Source organism: Coenobita brevimanus, chromosome 52 (assembly GCF_032717465.1).
Source record: "Coenobita brevimanus isolate Jiangsu-jjx chromosome 52, ASM3271746v2, whole genome shotgun sequence".
In the NCBI taxonomy this organism is placed as follows: domain Eukaryota; kingdom Metazoa; phylum Arthropoda; class Malacostraca; order Decapoda; family Coenobitidae; genus Coenobita; species Coenobita brevimanus.
In genome coordinates, this window is record NC_137005.1 from 8926056 (window position 1) to 8950462 (window position 24407).

Below are 24407 nucleotides of genomic sequence, written 5' to 3' on the forward strand. Positions count from 1 at the left end.
CATTTATGATTTCAATAAGCAGCTAGAAAGTGTTTGTGTGGTCATGATTTGATAAAGGGGATGTGATTTCGACTATATACCCACGAGTCACAGCCACAGAGTTATAACTCTGTGGTCACAACTCCTATGGCAATCTCGTCTTTGTAGGGCCAAATTCATCCTTGCTTATCGTATAAGTGAAATCTGATTATGGTCCGTTTTTCATGCTGTTGCACTCTTATGTACCTACCATCCATAACAAGCCCACTGTTGAGGTTACTACTAACACCAGCATACAACTACTCCTATAATGATCTAGATAAATTCCCACCACAGCACTTGAAGCACTGCATGATGAACAAGAAATCTCAAGATGGATAAATCTGATTCTTACCTCCAAGCCCAACCAAATGTCCTCTCCACTTGTCCTCCCACCTGTTATAACATAGGCCTACATTCTCAGCACCTTCTCTTAACATCATGCTCTTAACGTAGAGCTCATTTTGCTCTAAGGATCAGTCTGCTGCTCAGGAATGACATCACACAGGACTTCTTTATGCTCTTGAGTTGCCTTCACCCATGGATGTTATTTCTCTCAACAGCAGGAGAGTATAACTTTCTTCAAATGTAGTATTTAGGTGGTGTGATGAGCAAGAATGGAAGCTTAAAAGATGCACGATAGAGTACAGTGGGGTAGGAAGGTTGCAGGTCCATTCTAAAGTATGGAAGAAAAGTCAATGCTGGTGGGACACAAGGGTCAGTGGAAATGAATTATCTGAGACAAGCATCTGGAGTTGGAGTTGTGTGGAGAGACAGACAAATATGGTTGTTATGGAACACTGGTGTTGATGTGGATATGCTGGAAAGCCTTAGAGCAGTACCTGCAGACAGTCTGGTTATGTGGAGAGAAGGGAGAATGAGAGACTGACTGGAAGAGTGTATAAGGGTTAGGTGGAGGGAGGGAGAGGAAGATGAAGACCAATGATGAGATCATGGGATGGGGTGAAGAGGTGTATGAACTGGAAAGAAAACTGCCTGATGGTGGAGGACAGAATGACTAGGGGGTAACTTGTTTGAGATCCCCCACTTCTGGGATACAGGCATCCGACTATAAATATATACACATAAATAAACACAGGTGGGTAACATCCACTCATTTGTGAAATTCCCACAAAAGGACCCCCAGAAGAATGTGTACACTACCAAAGACCACACTGATGAGGAATATAGCTTTGTAACTGATGGATTCCTCTTCTCATTCTCTTATTTACCTGGTCTATCTTTCTTCTAGGCCCCCTTGAATTTGTGCTCACTGAGCTCCTCAGCATACTTTTGTGTCGTCTACAGCCCATCTCTCACCTGACTCACCTTTCCCTAATACAGTATTCATTTTGAGTAGTCACTCACTACCCTATTCACACCCACTCTCTCCACATGACCACAATATCTATGAACACTCTCTTCAACTCTGGTGTCCACAGATAACCTTACTCCTCATTGTTCACAGATTGTATTGTTCTTTATTAGTGAAGGAGTTCAAAAGGCAAAGATCTGAATGATGCTAGTCTTGAATGTGAACCACCAGGATTATGACTGTGTATGTACTGTATCTACAAACTGATAAAATCATCCAAATTCCTTGGCAGGGATAAGAGTATGCAATGTAAAATTGCATTAGTAGTTCAGTATAGTTAAGGTGACAGTCTCATGTCTGCTGTGCCATCCTCCTCAACCCCTTCTTTACAGCTATATCTTTTTACTGTTTATTCTTGCTACCTTCAAATGATTTTATACAGTTTTTCCTTCTTCTTTTCCTTTTCCTTCTGTCTTCGGGTGACTCTACACTGAGTGACAAGCTAAATGGTTTCCTGTACACCAGGAAATCATTTACTCCACTGGGTGGTAGCCATACAGTATAACTGACCTATGGTGCCTGGTGGTTTAGTGGGTAATTAAGGTGCTCCAACTGGACTGAGCCTGTGTCGGTTTATATCCAAGGGATGGTTGGCGTTTATTGCTCACATAATGCCATTCAGGGATGAGTGAGGCTGGTCACTCATCATAAATGTCAGGACCAACCTGACTAGCCCCGAGCTCTTATGCTCCTCTTGGGGCAACACAGGATTAGATGATGATGAGGAGGATGACAGGAGAGCTCTCTCAAACTGAATGGGTTAATGAAGGCCGTATCCAACCCTTCCGGCTTGAAGTCTTTCCTATTTTGGATAAAATAACCTGAGGGTAACAAGAGTAAACTCAGAAATACATTATCAGAATGAAGTGTTAAACATGACCACTGTACACTGTGTCAAACAAGTATAGTAGTTTGACACCTAAAGGGGAGTGTCTAATCATAGCTCCATGTTTTTGAAATGATACATCTATCAGTCTTTTCAGTCTGACTGGATAATAGTAGATATGGAGACCTGGCAATATGAACATAGTTCACACTCTGTATACATCATCATCATCCAGACCTCCTTCCCCACCACAGGGCAGGGATTTGGAGTAGCAATGTCCAGTCTACAAGGTAAAAAATATTGCAGAAATAGAATATCCATCTGCACTATAACCCAAGCTATATCTATATGAGTAAAAAAATATCTAGAAACTGGAAATGGAAAAAACAAGTCCATGCATCCATTCATACATCATTTAAACCTTAAACATTCTTGTTTCATCTCACAAGCGATGCCACCCACAAGTACGCTTCATCTTCATTATGCTGACCTTCATATCTGTGGGGAAGAGCCATTCTGTCAATTGTTTAGGATCCTAAACTGAAATTTGGGACTAAGCAGTCTAGCCCTGAGCTCTGACATTTCTAACAGAGATGTAATGGATTGGATGATGGATGAATGGATGATAACATCAGCTGTATGAAAAAGTTGAATTGTATACTGTGCCCTTCCATACCTACTTGATCCATCCATACCTATACTTTGTTAATTCTTTTGGTTCTTTAAAGTCCACCCTTCACTTTCTCATACATTCACTAATCATAACAAACTATCACCTTTACCAAAATGTTAATGGGAGTGATGTTTTTCTAATCATCATCATCATCATTATCCAATTCTGTTTTGCTCCTTAATGTCAATGATGTTTTTCTCAACTGTCAAAAGCCACTGCTAAGTACAGTTTTCAGCCGTGTGATCTCAGAGTAACGAGTTATCAGGATACATCCAGTCTGAGTACAATGGTCAGAGTAGTCATTCATACTCTGTAATATAACACATAAGATTATTTCACAACATGAACTTTTGAACATTATGATAATAGATTTTGGCCAAACTTTTTCAGACTGCCACCTCAAGCTGTCAGGATACTCAAAATTTTAAGGTAGTGCTCACTATTTGCCAAATTTCTTGGCTTACAGAACAAGTACCATATCAAAGTTAATAATGATACATACTATAGTGCAATAATATGTGATGAAAGTGAATGTACTGGGTAGTTTACATGGTGTGTTCCTCAAAATGCCCTAGGGTGGGAAAGGAGATCCGGATGATGATGATGATGATGATGCTGCATTGTAGCTAAGAATCTTACTGAAAAGCTAGTATGTTCAAACACATGTTTTTCCCTGAGGCTATACATTTTATTATCTGGACTGTAATGATCATTGTGAAAAAAAAAAAAAGTCAATAGTAAATGTTACCCAACAGCTCCTACTTTCATCAAAACTCACCCAACCTAAAAAACTGTGTTTGACCTATTTTCTCCTCTTGCTGCAGTACAGAATAACAAGCAAAACAACACAATGCAGTTGCTACTTGTGCAGAAACATAACATGAGGCAAAAATCAGCTTATAAATGCAGAATATTAACCACAATACCAAGCACAATATAACTTTTCACTGAATTTTAGGAATCTACAATAAGTTTTTCGTCCAGTTGTACTTTAATGAAAACCTCCATTCTAGAAAACAACCACATATTATGCTTTACAAATGACATGTGATGGAGAAGCAATAAATAACTTAATTGTAAAAATGTTCTCCCTTAGAGCTTAAAAACTGTAGCTAGCTGACCAGAAAGATGGTAATACAGCATCAACAACACTATCTTAAAAAGAAAGGTTTAAAAGTTACACAAAAAAATTCCTACAAAAATACAGTCCCGGTAAATGAAAATGCAGTTATAAATAAGTCTGTACCATCATACTCAAATAAACATGTCAACAAGACCTTACAACAGCAGTTATAAATACTGATAGGAATAAGCTATCACAATGTAAAGCTCTATGATAAATTACAGCACTGTACAAATACCCATTAAGTATACCCAGGATATACAGACTGCAACTGTATACCAAGGGACAGATCACTGATTCAGAAAGTACCCTAATGAAAAAATTTACACAAAACCTTCAGGAAAAACAGCTAGCTAGAAGTCTCACATCAAAATATGGAAAAACAAAAGCAAAGGTAACTAAGACGAAAACTCCCTACAGCAAAAATACATCATGCAATCAATATTAAATGATACAAAAATATTTACCATCAGCAGGAAGCTGTTTACATAAAGACAGATAACATCATTAATGTCAATGAGGTACTGTAACCCTTAATATATATGTAAAAATCAACATTAAACTTTGTGATGGACAGAATATGAAAGACTATACACTCAGTCTTTTCAAATCTAAAGTGCAGATTTAGCACAGGACCTTGTGCAGGAAAGATTCCCATGATTCAACCTCATTGTGTGAAAAAATAAACTAGTATGGGACTGGTACTTAACTCAGAAAAAATTCATATTACATCCCTCTGCTGTATGTATCACGTGAGAATTGGCCCTGTGTAGAACCTATTATACACAGCACTGGGCCCAAACAAGCCTGAAATAGGTACAATGTTTCACTATGTAGTTAGGAAATAGAGTTGACACTGGAATATATTAAAAATGTTTGTCTTCAGGCCACCTGTATGATGAAAAAAGGGATGAGGCCTCTAGTAGGACATATATATACTGTACTGTATATATAAAGCCAACATTAAGCTTTGTTGTAGAGTATGTCATAATGTCCTGGCCGGTATAGGAGATGGATGATTGGGGTTGTGTCCTCTGGGAAGTCATGTGAGGCCACTGTGGTTCCCTCCCCACGGTCCAGGTACATCACACGCACACCAACACCAACTGCACCCGTCAGTGCCACAATGTGCAGGTGGTCACACTCCCGATACATTGGTTCCACTTCCTAGAAATATCAGGAAGGAGACATGGGGGCCATATACTATTGTGAAATGATAGGTAAGGTAAAAATATTACTTTCAACATAATAAAAAATACTACTAATTACAGCAATAAACTGCAATCCTCAACAATGGAACTAAATGTATAATACTGTATGATTTTCGCTGTCCTAGCTCTATCTACGTCATCATCTTAAGTCTATTTCTCATGATTACATACATGGTTGGATGCCAGCACAGTTTTTTGATCTCTTTGTTGACATGACACAGAAGAGATATCTCAGCTACAACTGCTGTCTCTTTTGTTATGGGAGGTAAATGACTGCTTGCAATACGGTACAGGTGCTGGATAATGGTGTCATGATATTCCAACACTAAGACAAAAAGGAACTTACAGAGTATTCCCCTCCTGACTTCCTGCTATAATGACCAATTTTTAAAAATGCACACAGATTATGTGGAGAGTGTTTTTATTTTTCTACATCCAGGAAGTAATATAATGCTGCTGACCTGACCTGACCTGACACTTTTAAGTCTACAGAGGCAAGCTCAACACATTACAACACCAGAGGCATAAAAATGGGTGACCATGAAGGCAGCTGTTATTTATAACCAGCACCAAGTACTGTACTGAGATTATCCAAGTTACAAGGCATGAGTTACTTTGCAGCAACTGAATGATACCATACATCAAAATTTCATTTAATCACGTTTCTTTCTATGATTTCTGTATCATATTTCCCACTCACTCAACTACAGCATATATTACTGTTCAAGCCTCTCATATGCTGATCACAAGGGTAAGTCTCTTGACTGACTGACAATCAACAGTATTTTACCTCAACATTATTCCACTGCAACTAAAAAATTCTTTTAATATTTTTCACCAACAAAACAAATGAAGCTACAATTACTACATGATGCTATTTCAGTACATACATAATTACAAACACTTCTCACCTGCTTACAAAATTCCTCTACTGTTCTGCCACCCTCTATGAAGAAGCTGAAAAACTCTGCATTTTTCTGAAGATGCGCTGAGATTAAGAGGCGGAGGTAGACAACGAGATAGTCTGAGGTACCAGCATCATTACACACAGCCTCTACACGGTCCACACTGCCACTGCCTTCAAGGTCACTCACTACCTCCATGAACTGAGAGTAAAAAAAAAAATAACGGTAAATAATTGCTGCAGCCGTAACTGCAATTACTGACTCATCTGGAGGTCGACCCCATGAACTGCAGGCTGAAGCTGCCTGTCTCCTGCAGTCCAGCATTCTCCTTTCAAGGGATTGAGAGGAAACTGAGGGATGTTTGTAAAACCAGGCTGTGGAGCTGCCAGTTATAGCAGTGCCACCATATGAAAACATCCCTTTCCAATACATCAGAAAAGGAAATGTAGTTAGAGTACAAATTCCTAACAGGTTAGAGTGTATAGAGTGTACTCAACTTTAACTACAAATTAACACAGTGTTCATTTACATGGTATTTAACTTAAGCTGCCCATCCAAGTACAGTACAGCATATCTTATACAGTACTGTATTCAATAGAAAATTACTTACCATGTCATGGAAATCTTCAGTTGTAAACTTTGGAAATCCCATTTTGAAGAGCTCTTCCTTGCTACCTTCAAGATATTTCTTAAACCTGAAAAAGTATTAGATTCAAATATGAAAACGACCAACTGATTGAAACATCAACTATAAAAACCAAAAACATGAGAAGAAAAATACAAAGCTATTTGTGTGAATAAGACTGTTGTAACTGACGGGTAAACATGTATTGCTACTGTAAAGTTGTACTACACTTGTCATCCTACTTCACTCCACTGTTAGACCAAAGCACTCCATCAAGCCCTTCAATCTGGTGACATATTCTTTACTTATCTTGCTACCACCATAAAATTTTACTCAGATTAGAAGATTTTTCTGAGTAGAGAGGATGGATACAGATATCACTAATTTCCTTCACTACCAAGAGATCTTCCCTGGATGAATAAAACTATCTGGTGGTAGAATAAAATATCATTTTGTCACTAGACTAAAATGGGTTTACAGAGGTCTGGGCCATATCAATATCACTGCACATGTACTCATGGAGGACTAATGACAGAACTAGTGTAACAGAAGACAATATATCCCGAATAGTGGCCTGTGCAGGGATATAGACCAAAGCTGTGAAATATTATGGCTGGCAGTCTTGATGACCCATGATACTACATATAAGGCAAACAGCAGAATAACAGAAGTTTTAAAAACTGTACAATAAAATTCCAAATTCCATATACTGTACACACACAGATGCATAAAAAAAAAAAAACTTTCTTTGCAAATTAATTATCAACCTTACAGTACTTTTTCTTTTCTGTGTGTGTGTGTGTGTGTGTGTGTGTGTCTAGGTATGTGTGCGTGTGAGTGTGTGCATGTATTACTCTCACAATGGGCAGACTTGACAATTCATTCCCTGATGCCCAGCAGTTCTCTTACATGCCACACACCTTGGCATTGATATGAACTATATGCATCATCCATACTAACTGTGTGCTAGGGCTGTCTCATTCAGGAGTGGTATAATGGTATTTTCTGGGGCACTTTTATAACGTATTGGAAGGTCTTCTGGAAGATCAGACGTCTGTTTTTAGTGAATAAACTGGAACTGTTCCCTGCCCTAGTTTGGGGCCAAGCTTATGTTTTTCTAAACAAGAGACTACTTCTCTAACAACTTTATTCAATTTACAGTGTGATGAGATAGGCTTTGAGGAATAAGTGGCAAAGTAATATGAACATGTTTGGGGCTGTGGTGTTATTTATGCTGTTCTGCCAGGCATAGCTTCATAAATAATACTACCACATACAGAATAAACTGAAGCAATGTTAGCAAAACTTACCTAGCTAATTCATCTCTGTGGTGAATACAGTACTCTAAGTAGGCAAATATGAAACCTCTGAGGAAGCAGTTGCCATCTGGTCGGGTGCGGCGAATTTTAGAATATTTGGGTAGCAGGGTTTTTACCTGGAAGAGAAATTAATGTACACCAATTTCAACTAGATTATAAGCTATGTCTATGCCTCGAATTCAATGTTGTGCTTTTCAGTTTATTCCTGCAATGATCAAATAATTATTACTCATGAAGAATCCCTAACCCCTCCAGTTCTAAAGTCTCTCTTAAATTGAAGAAAGTACAGTAGTTTACAGATAGCAAGAACATGATATAAGAGACATTCCTGTGACTACTGGGCTTAATTTTCTCATTAAGGGGTCTCTCTGCATAAAACTGGGTGGTGGTATAAGGAAAAATTTTATATTACCATAACATAAAGGCTAATCTGAATTAAAAATAAAAATAAATAAATAAAAATAAATGCCATGGGAAATCTCTCACACTCAATTTTCTATCACTCACTGCAGCTCTTTCTTTTCGGTATATCCTACATTCATCTGTGTCATTACCAATCTTTCAACTCTAAGGACCATTTTCTCATTGGCAATGGAAGTTCCCTAGCACCTGGTCACCACTAGTTTATAGTATTTCTGTATCTGGCACACCCACTTGTATGGCATTAAGCAAACTGTATCAATATTGGAAAGATATAAAGACCAGAGATTATAAAGGTATAATCTGGATGACTATATTTCATTAAGGAGGTACTAAACAGACTCCTGAACTAATGATAATGTGGTTTCTATACCTATCCGTCGACTTATCTATATTTACTTATCTATTTTCTCCCATTCCCATACAACTCTAATTCCATACATCTACTGGCACCTAAATTTTCTTCATTTGTATTGCAGTATTACTTTTACCTATCTTATACTTCACGTTAAGGTAGTATGTACTGGTATATATAATTTTCAAACACTGTATAAACTCACCTTGCCAGAATATATTGGATCATTTGAATACTCCTGCTCCAGTGAATTGAGGTCATCTAGTGAGCCAACCATTGCAGTATTTGCCTTTATCTGGAAAATTTTAATTCAGTGTAAATTTAATATTAGATACGCAGTATGTTCATCACCTCAAACACACTACTAGCTCCAGGCAACCCCACCACAGTGGATATCATGACAGAGTCAGTTCCAGACTACAGGCATACTCCGATTTAACCAAGCAATTAGTTAAGTAAAAATCCATCGTTAGCCAGGGTACCATATCTAGGGTTAGATTTAACATGTAAAGTATAGGGATGCATTTTTAAGCCATGGGTTTCCCCCCCAACCAAGTCCTGACCCCACCCAAATGAGTCCCAAAACAAGTTTCTAGCAAACTTAAACCCCCAAATACCTTTAAAACAAGCTAAACTAAGCCCAAAAGCAGTTTATAACTCACCATAACCCAAAAATAAAATCTGAAAATCATCAAAAATAAGTCTGGAAAAAATCAAACTTAGTAAACTGTACCCCAATATACAATGTTCACCCCACCTATGACTAAGACACATTAATATAAATCTAAAAAGTTTATAAATTAACCTAAACACACACACACACAAAATCGTTATACTGGGGTTTGGCCATCGTTCAGAGGGGTAGGGTGGTATTTCTACCCCCATTGCTAAGCCAGCGCATCAAATCTAGGGGCATCGTATCTCGAGGCCTACCTGTACTATGCCCTTATATACCTCTCTCTCTCTCTCTCTCTCTTTCCCTTTGTGTATACAGTAGTACGGTTTTACTTTCACCTTCCATGCCACATAATACTTTATATTCTGCTTCTTCAAACATTAGCTACCAATAATTTCATCAGCAATACCATATTCTTCTAGACCTCTTTTCTCACCCAAGGGTGGAGTGAGATAGGATCTATACCACTGCGAGAGTCACCACCAAGCTTGTCATGGCATTAGGAAAAAATAAATACAGGGAGAAAATGCCTGCCCATCTAAATATGTCACACTCACATTTATCTGTTATTCAAGTCCTCAGAATACTGATTCCATTTCACAGACATAAATGTCAATTCTTACATACCATAACCTTTTTAAAATTACATCCCCATACATTCAAACCCTCTTTAATATACACCTACGGTATCCATGAACTACAACTAGAATGAGAACAGAAATAAAATGTTCTTTTTTGTCACTAAACAATATAAGAATTAAGACTCCTCTTCTAAAATATGAACAATAAAGCTATAACTACAGTTCATTATTGACAAATTAACTGCAACATACCTCTTCTGCAATTTGTTTTTCCTGTGCCATGATGAGTTCATCTTGGTTGACATCTGTAAGAACAGCACAACAATATTTAGTGTGATTTACATGAAAACTGAGCTGGACCTTGGCTTACCTACAGTTAACTGGTTACTAACCAAATTCAAATAAATCTTACCATCAGAAACTGGAAATGTTTGATCAATGTGATCTCCGTCCACTAGAATAATATGTGACTAAAAATTAATTAGGAAATGACCGTCGAGTAAAACATTCAGTGTCTTCAATTTCACAGATTTAAACAATCTTCGTATTTAACATCCACGAAATCTAAACACCAAAACTATGTATGAAAGCCTTGGTGACATTACTGGCTTACTGGGGTCATATTCAGAGGGTTTTGTGGGACTTTCTTGGGCGTTGTTTTGTTCCATGTCGGTGTGCAGGCGTCACCCCACCAGCTGCAGACACCCAGTTTGTTTACCATGGGCAAAAACTGTCTCAACCCATCTCCACCATACTCAAACATCTACATTAGTATTCACTATGTATGTATAAAACATAAAATTGCGCCAATAATTATGATAATTTAATGTGCATTTTTCAAGCTAAGTCTGGGAAAATGTGACTAATAGGGAAGAAAATAGTCGTAATTATGCGAAGGAGAAGCCAGAGCCAGTAGCCGATACTTAAATACAGGTACTGAGAAAACCATTTCCAATAATATTTGTTTTTTGCACATCCAGTGCATGTAGTATATAATACCACATATATATATTCAATCCAAATGATTTAATAGACACACACTCCACCGGGTGTTAAAATCTTCCAGCACCTTCCAGAATGAGTCATGTTTACTTGATGCACGATAACCTTTCATACTTCTTTTTTAAGCCTCCTTGATAAAATTAACCCAAAGAACTAGAAGACGGCTATAGGAATAATATGCGTACTTAAGGGCTTAATTGTGCTACTTGATATATACTGGATATCCAACTGTGAATACAAACGATAATTTCATAAAGGGCGTATAACTTTATAAACAACAGTCACCGCTTTACATGCCGAAAAGGGAGGTGGAAGTGGAGCTGTCACCTGCCTTTGTATCTTGCTACATCGTTCGGAACTTATATTCACCATCATCTTTGTTTATATAATTTGGTAGTTGCCAGTTTAAGGAATCAAAATGGCCAATAAGAGTGGTCCCAGCAACACCAAGGGAATGAGCAAATCCGAATTTAAAGACAAGGAGAAGCCTGCTCAAATCCGGAACAGCAACATTGTAGCAGCCAAAGGTAATTTTTGAAGTGATACTTGATTCAGGAATGTAGCAGTATAAATGCTGTAAGGCCTTGTCTGGGTGTAGTAGCCGTAGTACTTAAAAGTTTCATCATGAAGAATTTGTAATGTAACTTAGGCATTGAGAAGCTCTGAAGGAAGCTACAGTTATTTATTGCTCCGGTGATAAATATTTAATAACTGGTATTCTGAATATCTACATGGATATTATGAGAGTAGTACAAAAAAAGTTGAAAACAAATTATCGATTTCTTTAAGTTTATTCTGAATCTCTGGTAGGTAAATCCTAAGGGTTCACAGCAATCAGCATCAGTTTTATTACACTTACACTTAAGTACATTGCGCAGACCAGTCGAGTATGCTGCGCCCTTAGACAGTAGGCTATATGATGGCTGTGGTGGTGGTGCGAATGGGCCTGCCTCCATTCATGTGTACAGTATGCCACATCTTTGAAAACATTTGCCCAAAGAGGCCATTTTCTGGCTGCTTATTCCAGTAATTTATCATTCTAATTTATCATCCTATATAAAATAGTTTTTATTTGTATTTTTTTGGACTCTTTGAATAACTTGTTGTGACTCTCATTTATTTTGGTAGTTGTAGTTAACCATCTAAAAGATATCTAATGCAGCCATAATTTTGAACACATACCGGTAATCATTTGGTATCTTTTTTTTAAATCTTGAGCTTTGGAAGCTTTAACCTTCATAGTCCAGAGGTTTCAGAGCTTAATGATATTGTCTGAAGGTAGCAAAATCAAACCTGGAGGGCACGTTATTTCAGGTTTTAGCCTGGCTGGCCCATAGAATGCAATGTTGGCCTTATATTTCCAAATAGATTTAAGGGGAAAATTTTCAAGACTGTTTGAAGTGACGTGTCTCATTGTTATTTATATTATTGTTGTTTATTATTGTTACTCTAATGTTTCACTCTAATATCAGCATGACAGGATGAAAATTGGTAAATTTTATAGTACGTGTTGTGATATCCTGATTTTTGTTACAGCTGTAGCTGATGCAATTAAAACTTCTCTTGGACCACGGGGTATGGATAAAATGATCCAGGATTCAAAAGGTGAAGTGACAATCACAAATGATGGAGCCACAATCCTGAAGCAAATGAAAGTGCTACATCCAGCAGCAAAGATGTTGGTGGAATTGTCCCAGGCACAGGATGCTGAGGCTGGTGATGGCACCACAAGTGTTGTCATTCTAGCAGGTACCTTTCTTTATATACCTAGGTGCAGTTGTCACCAACCATTTGTATATTTTCAAATGTGCATTGAAGATACTGGTAGGTATAAAAAAAAAAAAAAAAAATTACCTGGGAATTCATTTTTGAAGTACAGTACCTTCATCGGCAGTCATATCAAATGTTAATACGGTCATCATCATTCATTGCCAGATGCCATGTATCCCAAATGGGGTGGCCAAGGGCTTAGAGTTAATTGTTTTACAGGGAGGGGCACTAATCCTCCACCAACCCCACTTGACACGTAGGGAGAATGTAATACGGTACTTTTTACACATATACTGTATATGATATACAGTGCGCATATATTGTATGTATATCACAATGGGCTTGTAATTTTTCAGGAGCTATGTTGGAAACATCACAGAAGTTGTTGACTAAAGGATTCCATCCAGCCAGCATCACCGATTCACTTTTACACTTCTCAAGCAAAGCTGTGGAGGTACTGGAGTCTATGGCAATTCCAGTTGACTTGGCGGATCATGCATCTCTGCTGAAGAGTGCAAACACTTCCCTCAATTCAAAGGTAGGATGTATATGTGTTTTCATATATACTGTATATATTAGTCCAGTTCCCATAGTGGTTGCTGCAGTGCTGCATGATCTGCAGCTTTTTGAATTCCTTTGACCCTAAGGCTGTCTGTCTGTCACAGGACTTCAACAGCGTATCTGCCTGCTTGCTAGGACACATTCCATCCATCCATCATCCAATCCTATGATTCAAAAATATCTTCAACAGTAATTATATATGGCACATATTACATGTCTGGTCCACCATATGTTTTTTTTAACAAGTTTGCAGCAACTATTTGGAAGTAATTAGCTGGTTTGGCATGTAGTGCTGCCTACTTCTTGCCTAGCTTTTATCATTCTTTTTCTGTGCCTGTCTTCCTCTCTTCCTATTTCTCCCATCTTTCCAGTCACTTTTTATTGCTTTTCTTTCCTTTACAGGTGGCTTTACATAGAGTGACAAGCCAAGTGGTTTCCTGTATGCCAAGAAACCATTTACAATGCTGGGTGGTAACCATATAACCAAACCATACATGCTCCCTACTGTATGTATCAGCAAGTGGGTTGGTGGAGGGTTAGTGTCCCTCCCTGTAAAACAAATAACTCAAAGTCAAATGGCCACCCCTTATGGGATTATGGTATCTGGCAGTAGATAGATAGATAGAATTCTGATCCATGCACTTTCGGAATTTAGAAAAGCCAAGTACTGTACTGTATTAGGTGACTGACATTTGAGAAAATTTGCTTTTATATAGCAGCTGTGGGTTGTGATGAACCTGTATTCTTGTTTACTTAAAGAAAGTATTCTGGTCCTTACTCCATACCAATTGATTTCTGTGTTTAGCATGTTACTTTAATATATTTGTGTTAATTCTTTATGCAGTCTGTCATTAGTTAAAAAAAAAAAAAGTATAACATACAAGATTAATTCATATATATAACTATATCCAGATGCCTTAATCCTGTAAGGGGTGGCCATAAACAGATCACTTCCATGTCACCCTGTCCTCAACCATTTGGCTGCCCTTTCTCCTGTTCACACCCCTCTCTCTCTCATATACCTCTCAGTCCCATTTCTCCATCTCATCCTCTGTCTCCCTCCACCTCACTCACTACACTCCCCTATTTTGTCTCATTCTCCGTCTTCTCCACGTAGCTAAACCATCTTAGAATATTTCTCTTATTTTTAGCATATCCCTATCAGTAAGACCACTCCCTCACATCTTTGTCCTTCTCCCTCTCTATGTCTCCACATAAACTGCATTATACAAAACACTGAAGGAAGAGATACCAGTAGCTGCCTAAGCTCTGTTATTTTGTTTTTGTTTTTTCTTGGGGGGAACAGTTTGCAGCTTCTGACCTTTGGTTCCTTCCTTACATTAAAAAAAAAAAAAAAAAAAAAAAAAAAAAAAAAAAAAATGGTCCATGGCCCTGTTTTTGGAATTTAGGGTCTGACTTGAATAAGACCAGCTGTTCATAGTTAATCCTTGTATGTTTTTGATTTTTTTTTTTTTTTTTTTCATATACAGTATATATAATCTTTCTTTCCTTCATTCTTTCCTCTTCCCTCTGCCTATGGGTGACTCTACACTGAGTGACAAGCCAGATAGTTTCGTGTACACCAGGAAACCATTTACTACACTGGGTAGTAACCATAAAACCAAATTATGGTGCCTGGTGATTTATTGGGTAATTAAGGTGCTCCAATTGGATTGAGCCATTGTAGGTTTATATCCAAGGGATGGTTGGGATTTATTGCTCACATTATGCCACGCAGGGATGAGTGATGCTGGTCACTCTCATCTTGTCAGAGCCAGCTTGCCTAGCCACGGGCTCTTATGCTCCTCATGGGGCGTCATAGGATTGGATGATGGATAGATAGATATATAATTGTGGCTACCATCAGTTTCCTTCACCTATAGGGAAGACCTCTTTTACTGCAGGGGTTAGAAACAATCTGTAGTACAATACTCTAGTATTTCCTGTTGTATGATTTTACTCAGCTTTGAAGAGTCTTATCTGACTGCAAGGATATTGCTTAAACTAAACTAGTGGCAGGTGGTTATTAGTAAGTTTCCATTTACAGGTTGTCCATGAACATTCAGGGATGCTGGCTCCTATGGCAGTTGATGCTGTCATGAAAATTGTAGACCCATCAAAAGAACATAATGTTGACTTGAAGGATATCCGCATTATTAAGAAGCTTGGTGAGACGGTAGAGGACTCCCAGCTTGTAGATGGCATTGTGTTCACCCAGAAGACCCAAGGCTATGGCGGACCCAATAGGATGGAAAAAGCAAAGATTGGTCTTATCCAGTTTTGCATTTCACCACCCAAAACTGATGTGAGTAATTTAAATACCGGTATTTATTTTGTACAAATACTGCTTTGTGGAAATAGTGCACCATCTTTAAGGTTGTTATTGTATTGCTGTCCATTTGTAAAGCCTCTCAGCAGATATCCATCCAAACCTTAAAACATTTAGTGATGTGTTATATACAGTCATCGTCTGTGATGAGCATTTCAGTATATGCAGTAAGTTTAGCACCTTTATATTTATCGGTATGCTTGCTTCTTCCTGTGGTATAAGTGTTAGTGATGTAAAGCAGCTGGTTTTTCTCATTTAGTTCATAATATGACTAGATGGGCAGCGTTCTTAGTACCGAAGCTGTTTGTTTGCAGTGCCATTTCTCAGATGCTAATGGTACTTTACTTTAAATATCAAAACATCATTATTCTAATCCAGATTCTCATACTACAGTGAGGTTGGTAATATTAAAAAACGAGGAAGTGGCAAAAACTATTACCGGTATCATAATGATGTGGTTTTACACCACATTTGAGAGGCAAAGGGGTTGCCTCCATTTAGAAGATTGTGTTGCGACATGTATTTGGGACTGGAGGCCATTCCTTGTCAGTCAGTGGCTGTTGGGTTAAATTCAGTGTTCAACTCCTTTACAGTATCAGTAGTATGTGCTCTGCCTCACTAGACCCTGGTGGCTGTATAGAGATGCCCAGTGATATAGGCTGTTCATCCATTCGTTTACCATAAAAAATTAAAAATCTTGGCTTCATATTCCAGTGTGTGTTTATTCAGTTGCATCACACTGGGGGAACTAATGTGAGTGAGAGAAGTTGGGTTAGGATAACAGTATAATCCTGATTAATGAATGTCTTGATTCTGAGAAGACATTATTACAGACCAGGACCACCTTGAATATTTTTGTGTTCAGTATCTTATTTAGCTATATGGTTGCAGATGGACAACACAGTGTTGATTCGTGATTATGCTGCAATGGACCGTGTGTTGAGGGAAGAACGCCAGTACATCCTTAATATCACCAAGAAAATCAAGGCTGCAGGCTGTAATGTACTTCTCATTCAAAAGTCCATTCTCAGGTATGGGTAGTGCATAACTAATTTCATAAATACATATCTGGTAGTTGTAAGTAACTAGACACACAGCAGGAAGTGGTTAGTGAGTGAGAGTTTTCAAACTGGAAATAAAATTATCATTCATCATTCCATTCCCCCCCCCCTCCCTCCAAGTGGGGCAATGTAGGGTTCAGAAAACAAAAGAAAAACATGATAGAAAATAAACTGCGGCATGCCCAGTGAAATGGGTTACACACTTTTTCACTCACACTTCAAGAGGGGAACAAGTCAAGAGTGAGAGCAGTGGAAATGAGTTACTTGAGAGGAGCATGTGGAGTGACGTGGAGGGACAGGTTGACGAATGAAGAAGTGAAGGAAAGTTGTGGGGTAGATGTGGATGTGGTTGAGAAGATTAGGAGAAATACACTGAGGTGGTTTGGACATGTGGAGAGAATGGAAAATGAAAGACTGACTAAGAGGGTGTATGTAGGTGAGGTGGAGGGAGGGAGAGGGAGGGGTAGACCTAGGATGAGGTGGAGGGATGGAGTTGAGAGGTATATGAGGGAGGGGGGGTGAGTTGGCGGGAGGGTAGTCAAATGGTGGGTGACAGAGTGACTTGGAGGCGTTTTGTCTGCGGCCACCCTTTGCGGGATTAGGGCGTCGGGCTATAGATAGATAGACTTCAAGTCTGAGTCCTGATCCTGCCTAACAGGCATAACCATCTACACATAAGTTTTGTGAATGGAAAAGTATAACAGCACTGGCAAAAGTAATGTTGTATTCATTCATTCAGCTATCATCTAATCCTGAGTTGCCCCACGAGGAGCGTTGGATCCCGGGGCTAGGTAAGTTGGTCCTAACACTTATGATGAGAGTGACCAGTCTCACTCATCCCTGAGTGGTAGTATATGAGCAATAATCCCCAACCACCCCTTGGATATAAACCTGCATGAGCTTAGTCCAAATGGAGCACTTTCATCATCCACTAAACCACTAGGTGCCATACGGTTACGTACGGTATTTTTTTTGCAGGGATGCCGTAAGTGACCTGGCCCTTCACCTCTTGGCGAAGCAGAAGATCATGGTTGTGAAAGATATCGAACGTGAGGACATTGAATTTGTCTGCAAAACCCTGGGATGCAGACCAGTTGCCTCTCTTGACCACTTTACGCCAGAGTCGTTGGGCACAGCTGAACTGGCTGAGGAGATTCAAGCTGGTGGTAGCAAGTTTGTTAAAATCACTGGAGTGCAGAATCCTGGAAAAACGGTATCCATATTGCTGAGGGGTAGTAATAAACAGGTTGGTTGAAGAAACCGATTTAAGTATTTTTTCATATCTACCAGTAGCTTTTGTATATTTAGTTAATAGAGGAAGAATTTTTCTGCGTATAGTGATAAGAAATGAGGATGAGTAACGGGAAGTAACTAACTTTATACAGATACCAGATTTTCTATGACTAATGAGAGTATTAAAATGGTAGGTGTTGGAGGAGGCAGACAGATCCCTTCATGATGCCTTGTGTGTGATTCGTTGTTTGGTCAAGAAGAGGTTCCTCATCCCTGGAGGTGGGGCACCGGAAGCAGAGTTGTCTGTTAAGCTTACACAGTATGCTCACACACTCAAAGGCATGGATGCTTACTGTTTCAGGTAAGTACATTTATTTATTTAAAAAAAAAAAAAAAAAAAAAAAAAAAAAGTTTCCTACAGTAACCCATGAAATTGTTTATCTTATAACTGATACAGATGATGCATCGTAATACATTATTATATTAATCATATTCTGTTACAGTGCATTTCCTGAATCACTGGAAGTTTACCCCATAACTGATATACAGTACATGATGCATCATTTTACTGTATAGGTATATTATACTTATATACTCTTACAGGACATTTGCAGAATCACTTGAGGTCATACCAGGAATCCTAGCAGAAAATGCTGGCTTGAGTCCAATCTCTACAGTGACTGAACTTCGCAATAGACATGCCCGTGGAGAAACTCATGCTGGGATCAACGTCCGCAAGGTACTTCATCATCAGTAGTAGCTATCCATACTTAAATCAGTATTTTATAATGTAGAGAGCCTAGTCCATTTTTTGAGTATTTAGAGCTGACTGCTGTATATATAATAAAAACTCATTAGATTGATGTGCTGTTTGGAGTTGTCAGTTTACTATACTGAGTAATACGATACACATTAAAAGATACAGGTACATCGTTCTGAAATGTGCCTAACTTCTCCAGCAGCAATATTGGAGTAGAGGAGAGGGCGGCTTGCTTTTCCTGATCATGTTAGCATATTATATGGTAGTAAAAGTTTTGAAAGTACCTTATTAGGTGGTGTAGCTTGCATATTCTAATTTTGTTAGCATATCATCGTAAAAGTGCTTTTAATGAAATGTTTATCATAAGAGTTTTAATTTTTCAGTACTATAAGCAAGACGGCATCATCAGTACTTCATGTATCGTATCTAGTGGAATAATTTTGTATTTCTTTGCAGGGAAGCATCAGCAACATAATTGATGAGAATGTGCTGCAGCCTCTTTTGGTGTCCACCTCTGCCATCACACTTGCTGCTGAGTGTGTCCGCTCCATTTTAAAGATTGATGATATTGTAGGTATCCTTGTGCACTTTAGGATCAGGTTGCTTAGGTGAATAAATGGCTGTTGTAGCCAGAATAACATTCAAATGTCCCATTCATCTTTTAAGTTTTTTTTTTTTTCTTTTTTTCTTTTTTTTTAAGAATATAATACGTCTTAAAATTGAAGGGGTTGAGGGTGATTTGTCATTTTTAAGAGAACAATAGCTTATTCATTTTTTAGTTTCATGGGGATAAGATGACCCTCTTTATATTTATGCAGTGTCTGTGTGTGCGTAAGAGAGTGAGAGTGAGAGAGACTAATCTTATTTTTATGTACAGTACAAGTCCCATTATTCGGCATCTACGGGACCAGGATGATGCCGAGAGATTAGATTTGCCGAATAATCAAAAACCTACCCACTCAGTACCTTAAATATATTGGTGAACACTGTCATCACCACTTATGGTATGGTATGGTATTACAACTGTGTTTGGAGAGAGTACTTTATACTGTACAGTACTGCAATCAATACAGTACTATACCTGAATCTGAAATATATATATATATATATATATAAATTAGTGAACATATACAAGGGTAATGACACAGTAGGCCTACATGTCAGATTACACTTCCTGGATGGCCAAAATGATACGGAATATTACCTACCAGCTCAGTACATCACTTGTATTGGTGAACTCATCACTACTTATATTATTACAAATATGTTTGGAGTGAGTACTGTATACAGTACTTTTTCCAAACAAAATAAAATAGTCAGAAAATTGCATGAAATAAAGTAAAGGGATCTGAATTGGTAAGGTCTTTCTGATGAAAGTTATAATTTACATTTAGCACTCACTCTTTTGTTCGTTTTTAAGTTTACACGTGAAAGGAGAGTACTGATGGAAACAGTAATGTATTCCATGAACCCCTTAATAACCTCCGACATTGAACAACCCTTTACAGTACCGATGTCGAGTTAGTGAGCTATGGAAAAACTGTGAACAATTATGGGAATGGAACGAAGGTCACTGGTATGTTTACACAACTCTACGCTACGATTCCAAGCAGTCAGGGGGTCAGTTGATCTCAGATGTTTTCGCCCATTTGGTAAATGCACCGTAACTTTATCAATTCTCCAGTCAGTCATAGCGAATCATAGCATGGTTTAGGAAGCTAAATAACACATTTCTAGGTGCGCCAGACGATTATCTTCACATCTTATAAGAAAATGGAAGAAATTAAATCCCTCTCTGAGTACGTAAAGTTCTTCCATTCTGCTGAAATCAATTTATTTTTCTTAAAGATGTGAAGATAATCGTCTGGCTCACCTAGCAATGTGTTATTTAGCTTCCTAAACCCATGCTATGATTCGCTATGAGTCACGGAAAGATTGATAAAGTTACGGTGTATTTACCAAATGGGTGAAAACATCTGAGATTAACCGACCGCCTAACTGCTTGGAATCATAACGTAGTCACGTAAACATACCAGTGACCTTCATTCCCTCCCCATAATTGTTCAGTATTCTTTATAGCTCACACTAACTTAACATCACTGACATCGGTACTGTAAAAGGTTGTTCAGTGCCGGAGGTTATTAGCCCCTTAACCGCGGGGCGTCACTTTCGTGACGCTTGGGAGCAAGGGATCATACCGCGGGGCGTCGCTTTTGTGATTCTGTGTTATTTTGAATTCACCCGGGCTTCCAAGTGGGGGCTTGTATCATCTATCAGTACTGCCAATGTCCAACATTAGTCAGCACTCCTAATCTCATCTGTACTCCCATCCATTGTTGACAATTTAGCCATTTCTCCCTGTTCTTGACTCCCCTCCCTACCCCCCCTCCATTACCCTATCCACTCGCCTGCCCGGCCGTGCTACGCTAAGTAAATCTTCCCTGGAATTTTTCACTGATTTCATCCATTGAAATAAGCCCTATGTCCTATTCTTATACCAAATAATATATACAAGAAAGAAATAAGGTAAGTGAGAGTGCCATACACCTGGAGTTGGCTAATTATCACCTGACAACACCTCACATGCACTCGTTCGCTAATTTTCGCTGTTTTTTTCCCCTTGAAATATGCCATATAATCTATTTTCGTAATAAATATACATGTAAGGAGGGAAGGGAGAAGCCTAAGTGATATTTACATTCACCTGGAACTACCTAATTTATACTGTATTGTCTAGATTTCCTGCCAATCATTTCAGTGCTAGACATAGCTGTTTCAAGAGCTAACATTGGTAGCTCTGAATATTCCCTATGTAGGCCTCTACCCCGGCCCTCCGTTATCAGTTTACTCTCATCTTCCGAAGTGAGGGTACGTATGTTTCTTCTTGCTGACTTCAAGGACTTTTTCACCCCCATGCAAAGGGCCCTGTGACCTTTACCCCCTACTAAACCTCGTGTGGAAAGAGGTAAAGGGCTGACAATTGATAAAAGAGTGACTACGATCTTTCTATTGAGTAAAACAGTGCAAGTGGAATTGTAAATAATGTGTAAACAGCAAGTGAAAGTAATTAATGTAAATATATGTGAACAATGGAAAATAGTTTTATAAGTTACTTCAAGTGGCAGTGCATAACACAGTGTAAATAAAATAGAAATGTAAATAACGTAAATAGAAATGTAAATGAGTAGTATTATAAGAATACGAGTATATACCCTAGGAGTAATGAAAGTGAAAGTTTCACTCTAGCATGTCTGAATGCTATGAGTTATGAGAGTGAAGATGAAAGTGACATTCACTCTCAATGCTAGTATACAGGACGAGAAAGTGAATGCTACGTAATTTACTGAAAGAAATTGAATCCCTACAGTGACAGTAAACTAATACTACTGAAGGAAACTTATGGATAAAGACTGTAGATATATATGTGTTATATAGTAATAGAAATATAAAGTGTGAGGGGTTTTATGAATAATAAATGACAGAGTACCAAGAGCGAACTAGTGCCAGTGCGACGATCAGACGCGCTCGTAATTTCCATTGCTTTCACTGTTTTTTTTTTTTTTTTTTTTTTTTTTTTTAGTATGGATCCCAAACTACTTGAAAATTGTAGAATAGTGTTTATAGTGTTTGTATCTGGCTGTGGTAATCATATTACGGGTTGTCGGGAAGTGTAAAGTGGAGACTTCGTTACCCTACTTCAGAGGTCTCCACAAGTCCTACGGTAACCGACGAAGGCTCAACAATCATTCCAGGAGAAAGCTGAAGGTATGTGCCATAAGCATATTTAATTTTATTATTCTAAGACTAATAACTGATTTTTGGCAAATATTTTTTGAGAGTCTGTCGGAGCCCAAATAACCCCGTGGGACACGCAAGTCATTGGTAAACAAGCCCGCGGTGTAGGGGTTAAGGGGTTAATGAGATATATTACTGTTTGCATCAATGCTCTCTCTTTCACGTTAAGCACAAAAACAAACAAAAGAATGAGCACTAAATGTACATTTAACTTTCATCAGAGAGACCTTAGTAATTCATATTCCTCCAGTTTATTTTTAAGTATTTTTCTGACTTAAGGTTAGGTTAGGTTTGGTTAAATTATTAGGTACAGTTAAACTCAGTTAGGTTAGGTGCAGTTAAACAGGATAGTCCCTTCCACCATAATGCTGAGGAATAAAAATACTAGAGCTGTCACAGCCGTACAGCTAAAAACAACGGGGAAACTGATTTAACAAGCAACATTTATTTATGGGTAATGCATTACAGTGTCAGTGGTTCATGGGCTACTCAATTACCAGTGTCATTTTCAGGAAGGCATCAAGAATGAAAGAATTTCAAGAATTAGCGTAGGGGCTTGGAACGTAACCCTCGCTAATTTGGTGGGGGTGGTTACTGTAGTGTATGATACTGTGCAATATTGTAATCAGTACAGTACTATACCTGAATCTGAATAAAAATATAGAAATTAGTGAACGTACAGAAGTGTAATGAAACATTAGGCCTACAAGCCACAGATAACACTTCCTAGACTGCCGAGATGATTCCGGACATCTGCCGAACAGTCAGTGATTTTCGTAAATGGGACTATTTCTCAAAACTGCCGAAATGTCGGATCTACCGAACAATCAGCTGCCGAATAATAGGACTTTTACTGTATTAGGTAGATGGATACTGTTGACCCACGAAGGTAAAACCACAAGTATGGGTAAAAGTCTGGTGTCTGTGCAGCCATCACTCTTTGACAGGGAACACCACAAATACAGAGTCCAACCCAAAACTAGCATTGTCATTTTGCAGTAGATATCTGGGTCTCAGGTTTCCAGCATCTGTTGGGAGATAGCAAACTAGGTGATTTTGGTGTCTGGATAACATGCGCAGCATCAGCTGCATCATGCTTAACCACAATATGGGGGTTATGGTATTCAGTTTATATATATGATAAAGATGAATTCTCATTGTTTGGTAACATATTTGTTGAATTTTTCATTTCAGGTAAATGTGATCCGCTAGTGATGAGATTTGCACCAGGAAACATGGACCCACTTCTTTAATCAAACTGCATTGTGTATAATGTGCAGTGCTTAACTAGACTGAAGAATAACTCATCCAGTGTGCTTTACTTACACAATAAAATTATGAGCTTTATCTAGCGTTTATTTTCCTTGTGCCTGAACAGAAATTTATATAATCAATGGTGTCATTACATCAGTAACTGGAATTTGGCCAGTTTATCCATGGTTTATCCATCCATCATCCAATCCTCTGTTGCCCCATGAGGAGCGTGAGAGCCTGGGGCTAGGCAAGTTGGTCCCGTCATTTTAGATGAGAGTGGCCAGCTTCACTCATCCCCAGGTGGCATTACATGGGCAGTAAACCCCAACATCCCTTGGATATAAACCAACAGTACACAGGTTCAATCCGACTGGAGTGCCTTAATTACCCACTAAATCACCAGGTGCCATAATTTGGTTATATGGTTACCACCCAGCTTAGTGAATGGTTTCCTAGTGTACAGGAAACCCTTTGGCTAGTCACTCAGTGTAGAGTCACCTATAGGCAGAAGGAAGAGGAAAGAATGAAGGAAAGA

General features: G+C 38.5%; 2 protein-coding genes across 2 annotated transcripts; one reads left to right on the forward strand and one right to left on the reverse strand.

Annotated features, from left to right (window-relative positions):
- Positions 1-3597: 3597 nt before the first annotated feature.
- Positions 3598-10808, reverse strand: LOC145400469 (ubiquitin thioesterase otubain-like). The gene is made up of 7 exons (XM_080272988.1): positions 10721-10808; positions 10360-10412; positions 9056-9145; positions 8067-8191; positions 6742-6826; positions 6138-6332; positions 3598-5182 (listed from the first exon to the last, which is right to left on the reverse strand). Exons 1-7 carry the CDS (start codon positions 10773-10775, stop codon positions 4979-4981), a joined length of 807 nt encoding a protein of 268 aa, XP_080129114.1. The 5' UTR covers positions 10776-10808; the 3' UTR covers positions 3598-4978.
- A 603-nt stretch (positions 10809-11411) lies between these two features.
- On the forward strand, positions 11412-23965 carry CCT4 (chaperonin containing TCP1 subunit 4). The gene is made up of 10 exons (XM_080272914.1): positions 11412-11636; positions 12646-12858; positions 13236-13417; positions 15488-15745; positions 16661-16800; positions 17809-18076; positions 18258-18424; positions 18667-18802; positions 19280-19393; positions 23813-23965. Exons 1-10 carry the CDS (start codon positions 11528-11530, stop codon positions 23828-23830), a joined length of 1605 nt encoding a protein of 534 aa, XP_080129040.1. The 5' UTR covers positions 11412-11527; the 3' UTR covers positions 23831-23965.
- The last annotated feature ends 442 nt before the right edge of the window (positions 23966-24407 follow it).

Excerpts from the sequence above, each read along its gene's own strand:
- LOC145400469 (XM_080272988.1), bottom strand. The coding sequence starts at position 10,775 with ATGGAACAAAACAACGCCCAAGAAAGTCCCACAAAACCCTCTGAATAT. Across the intron at positions 9,146-10,359 it reads AAAAACAAATTGCAGAAGAG|ATAAAGGCAAATACTGCAAT; the intron begins GTATGTTGCAGT and ends AAAATTTTCCAG. Across the intron at positions 6,333-6,741 it reads CTGAAGATTTCCATGACATG|TTCATGGAGGTAGTGAGTGA; the intron begins GTAAGTAATTTT and ends TTTTACTCTCAG.
- CCT4 (XM_080272914.1), top strand. The coding sequence starts at position 11,528 with ATGGCCAATAAGAGTGGTCCCAGCAACACCAAGGGAATGAGCAAATCC. Across the intron at positions 12,859-13,235 it reads AAGTGTTGTCATTCTAGCAG|GAGCTATGTTGGAAACATCA; the intron begins GTACCTTTCTTT and ends GTAATTTTTCAG. Across the intron at positions 15,746-16,660 it reads TTTCACCACCCAAAACTGAT|ATGGACAACACAGTGTTGAT; the intron begins GTGAGTAATTTA and ends ATATGGTTGCAG.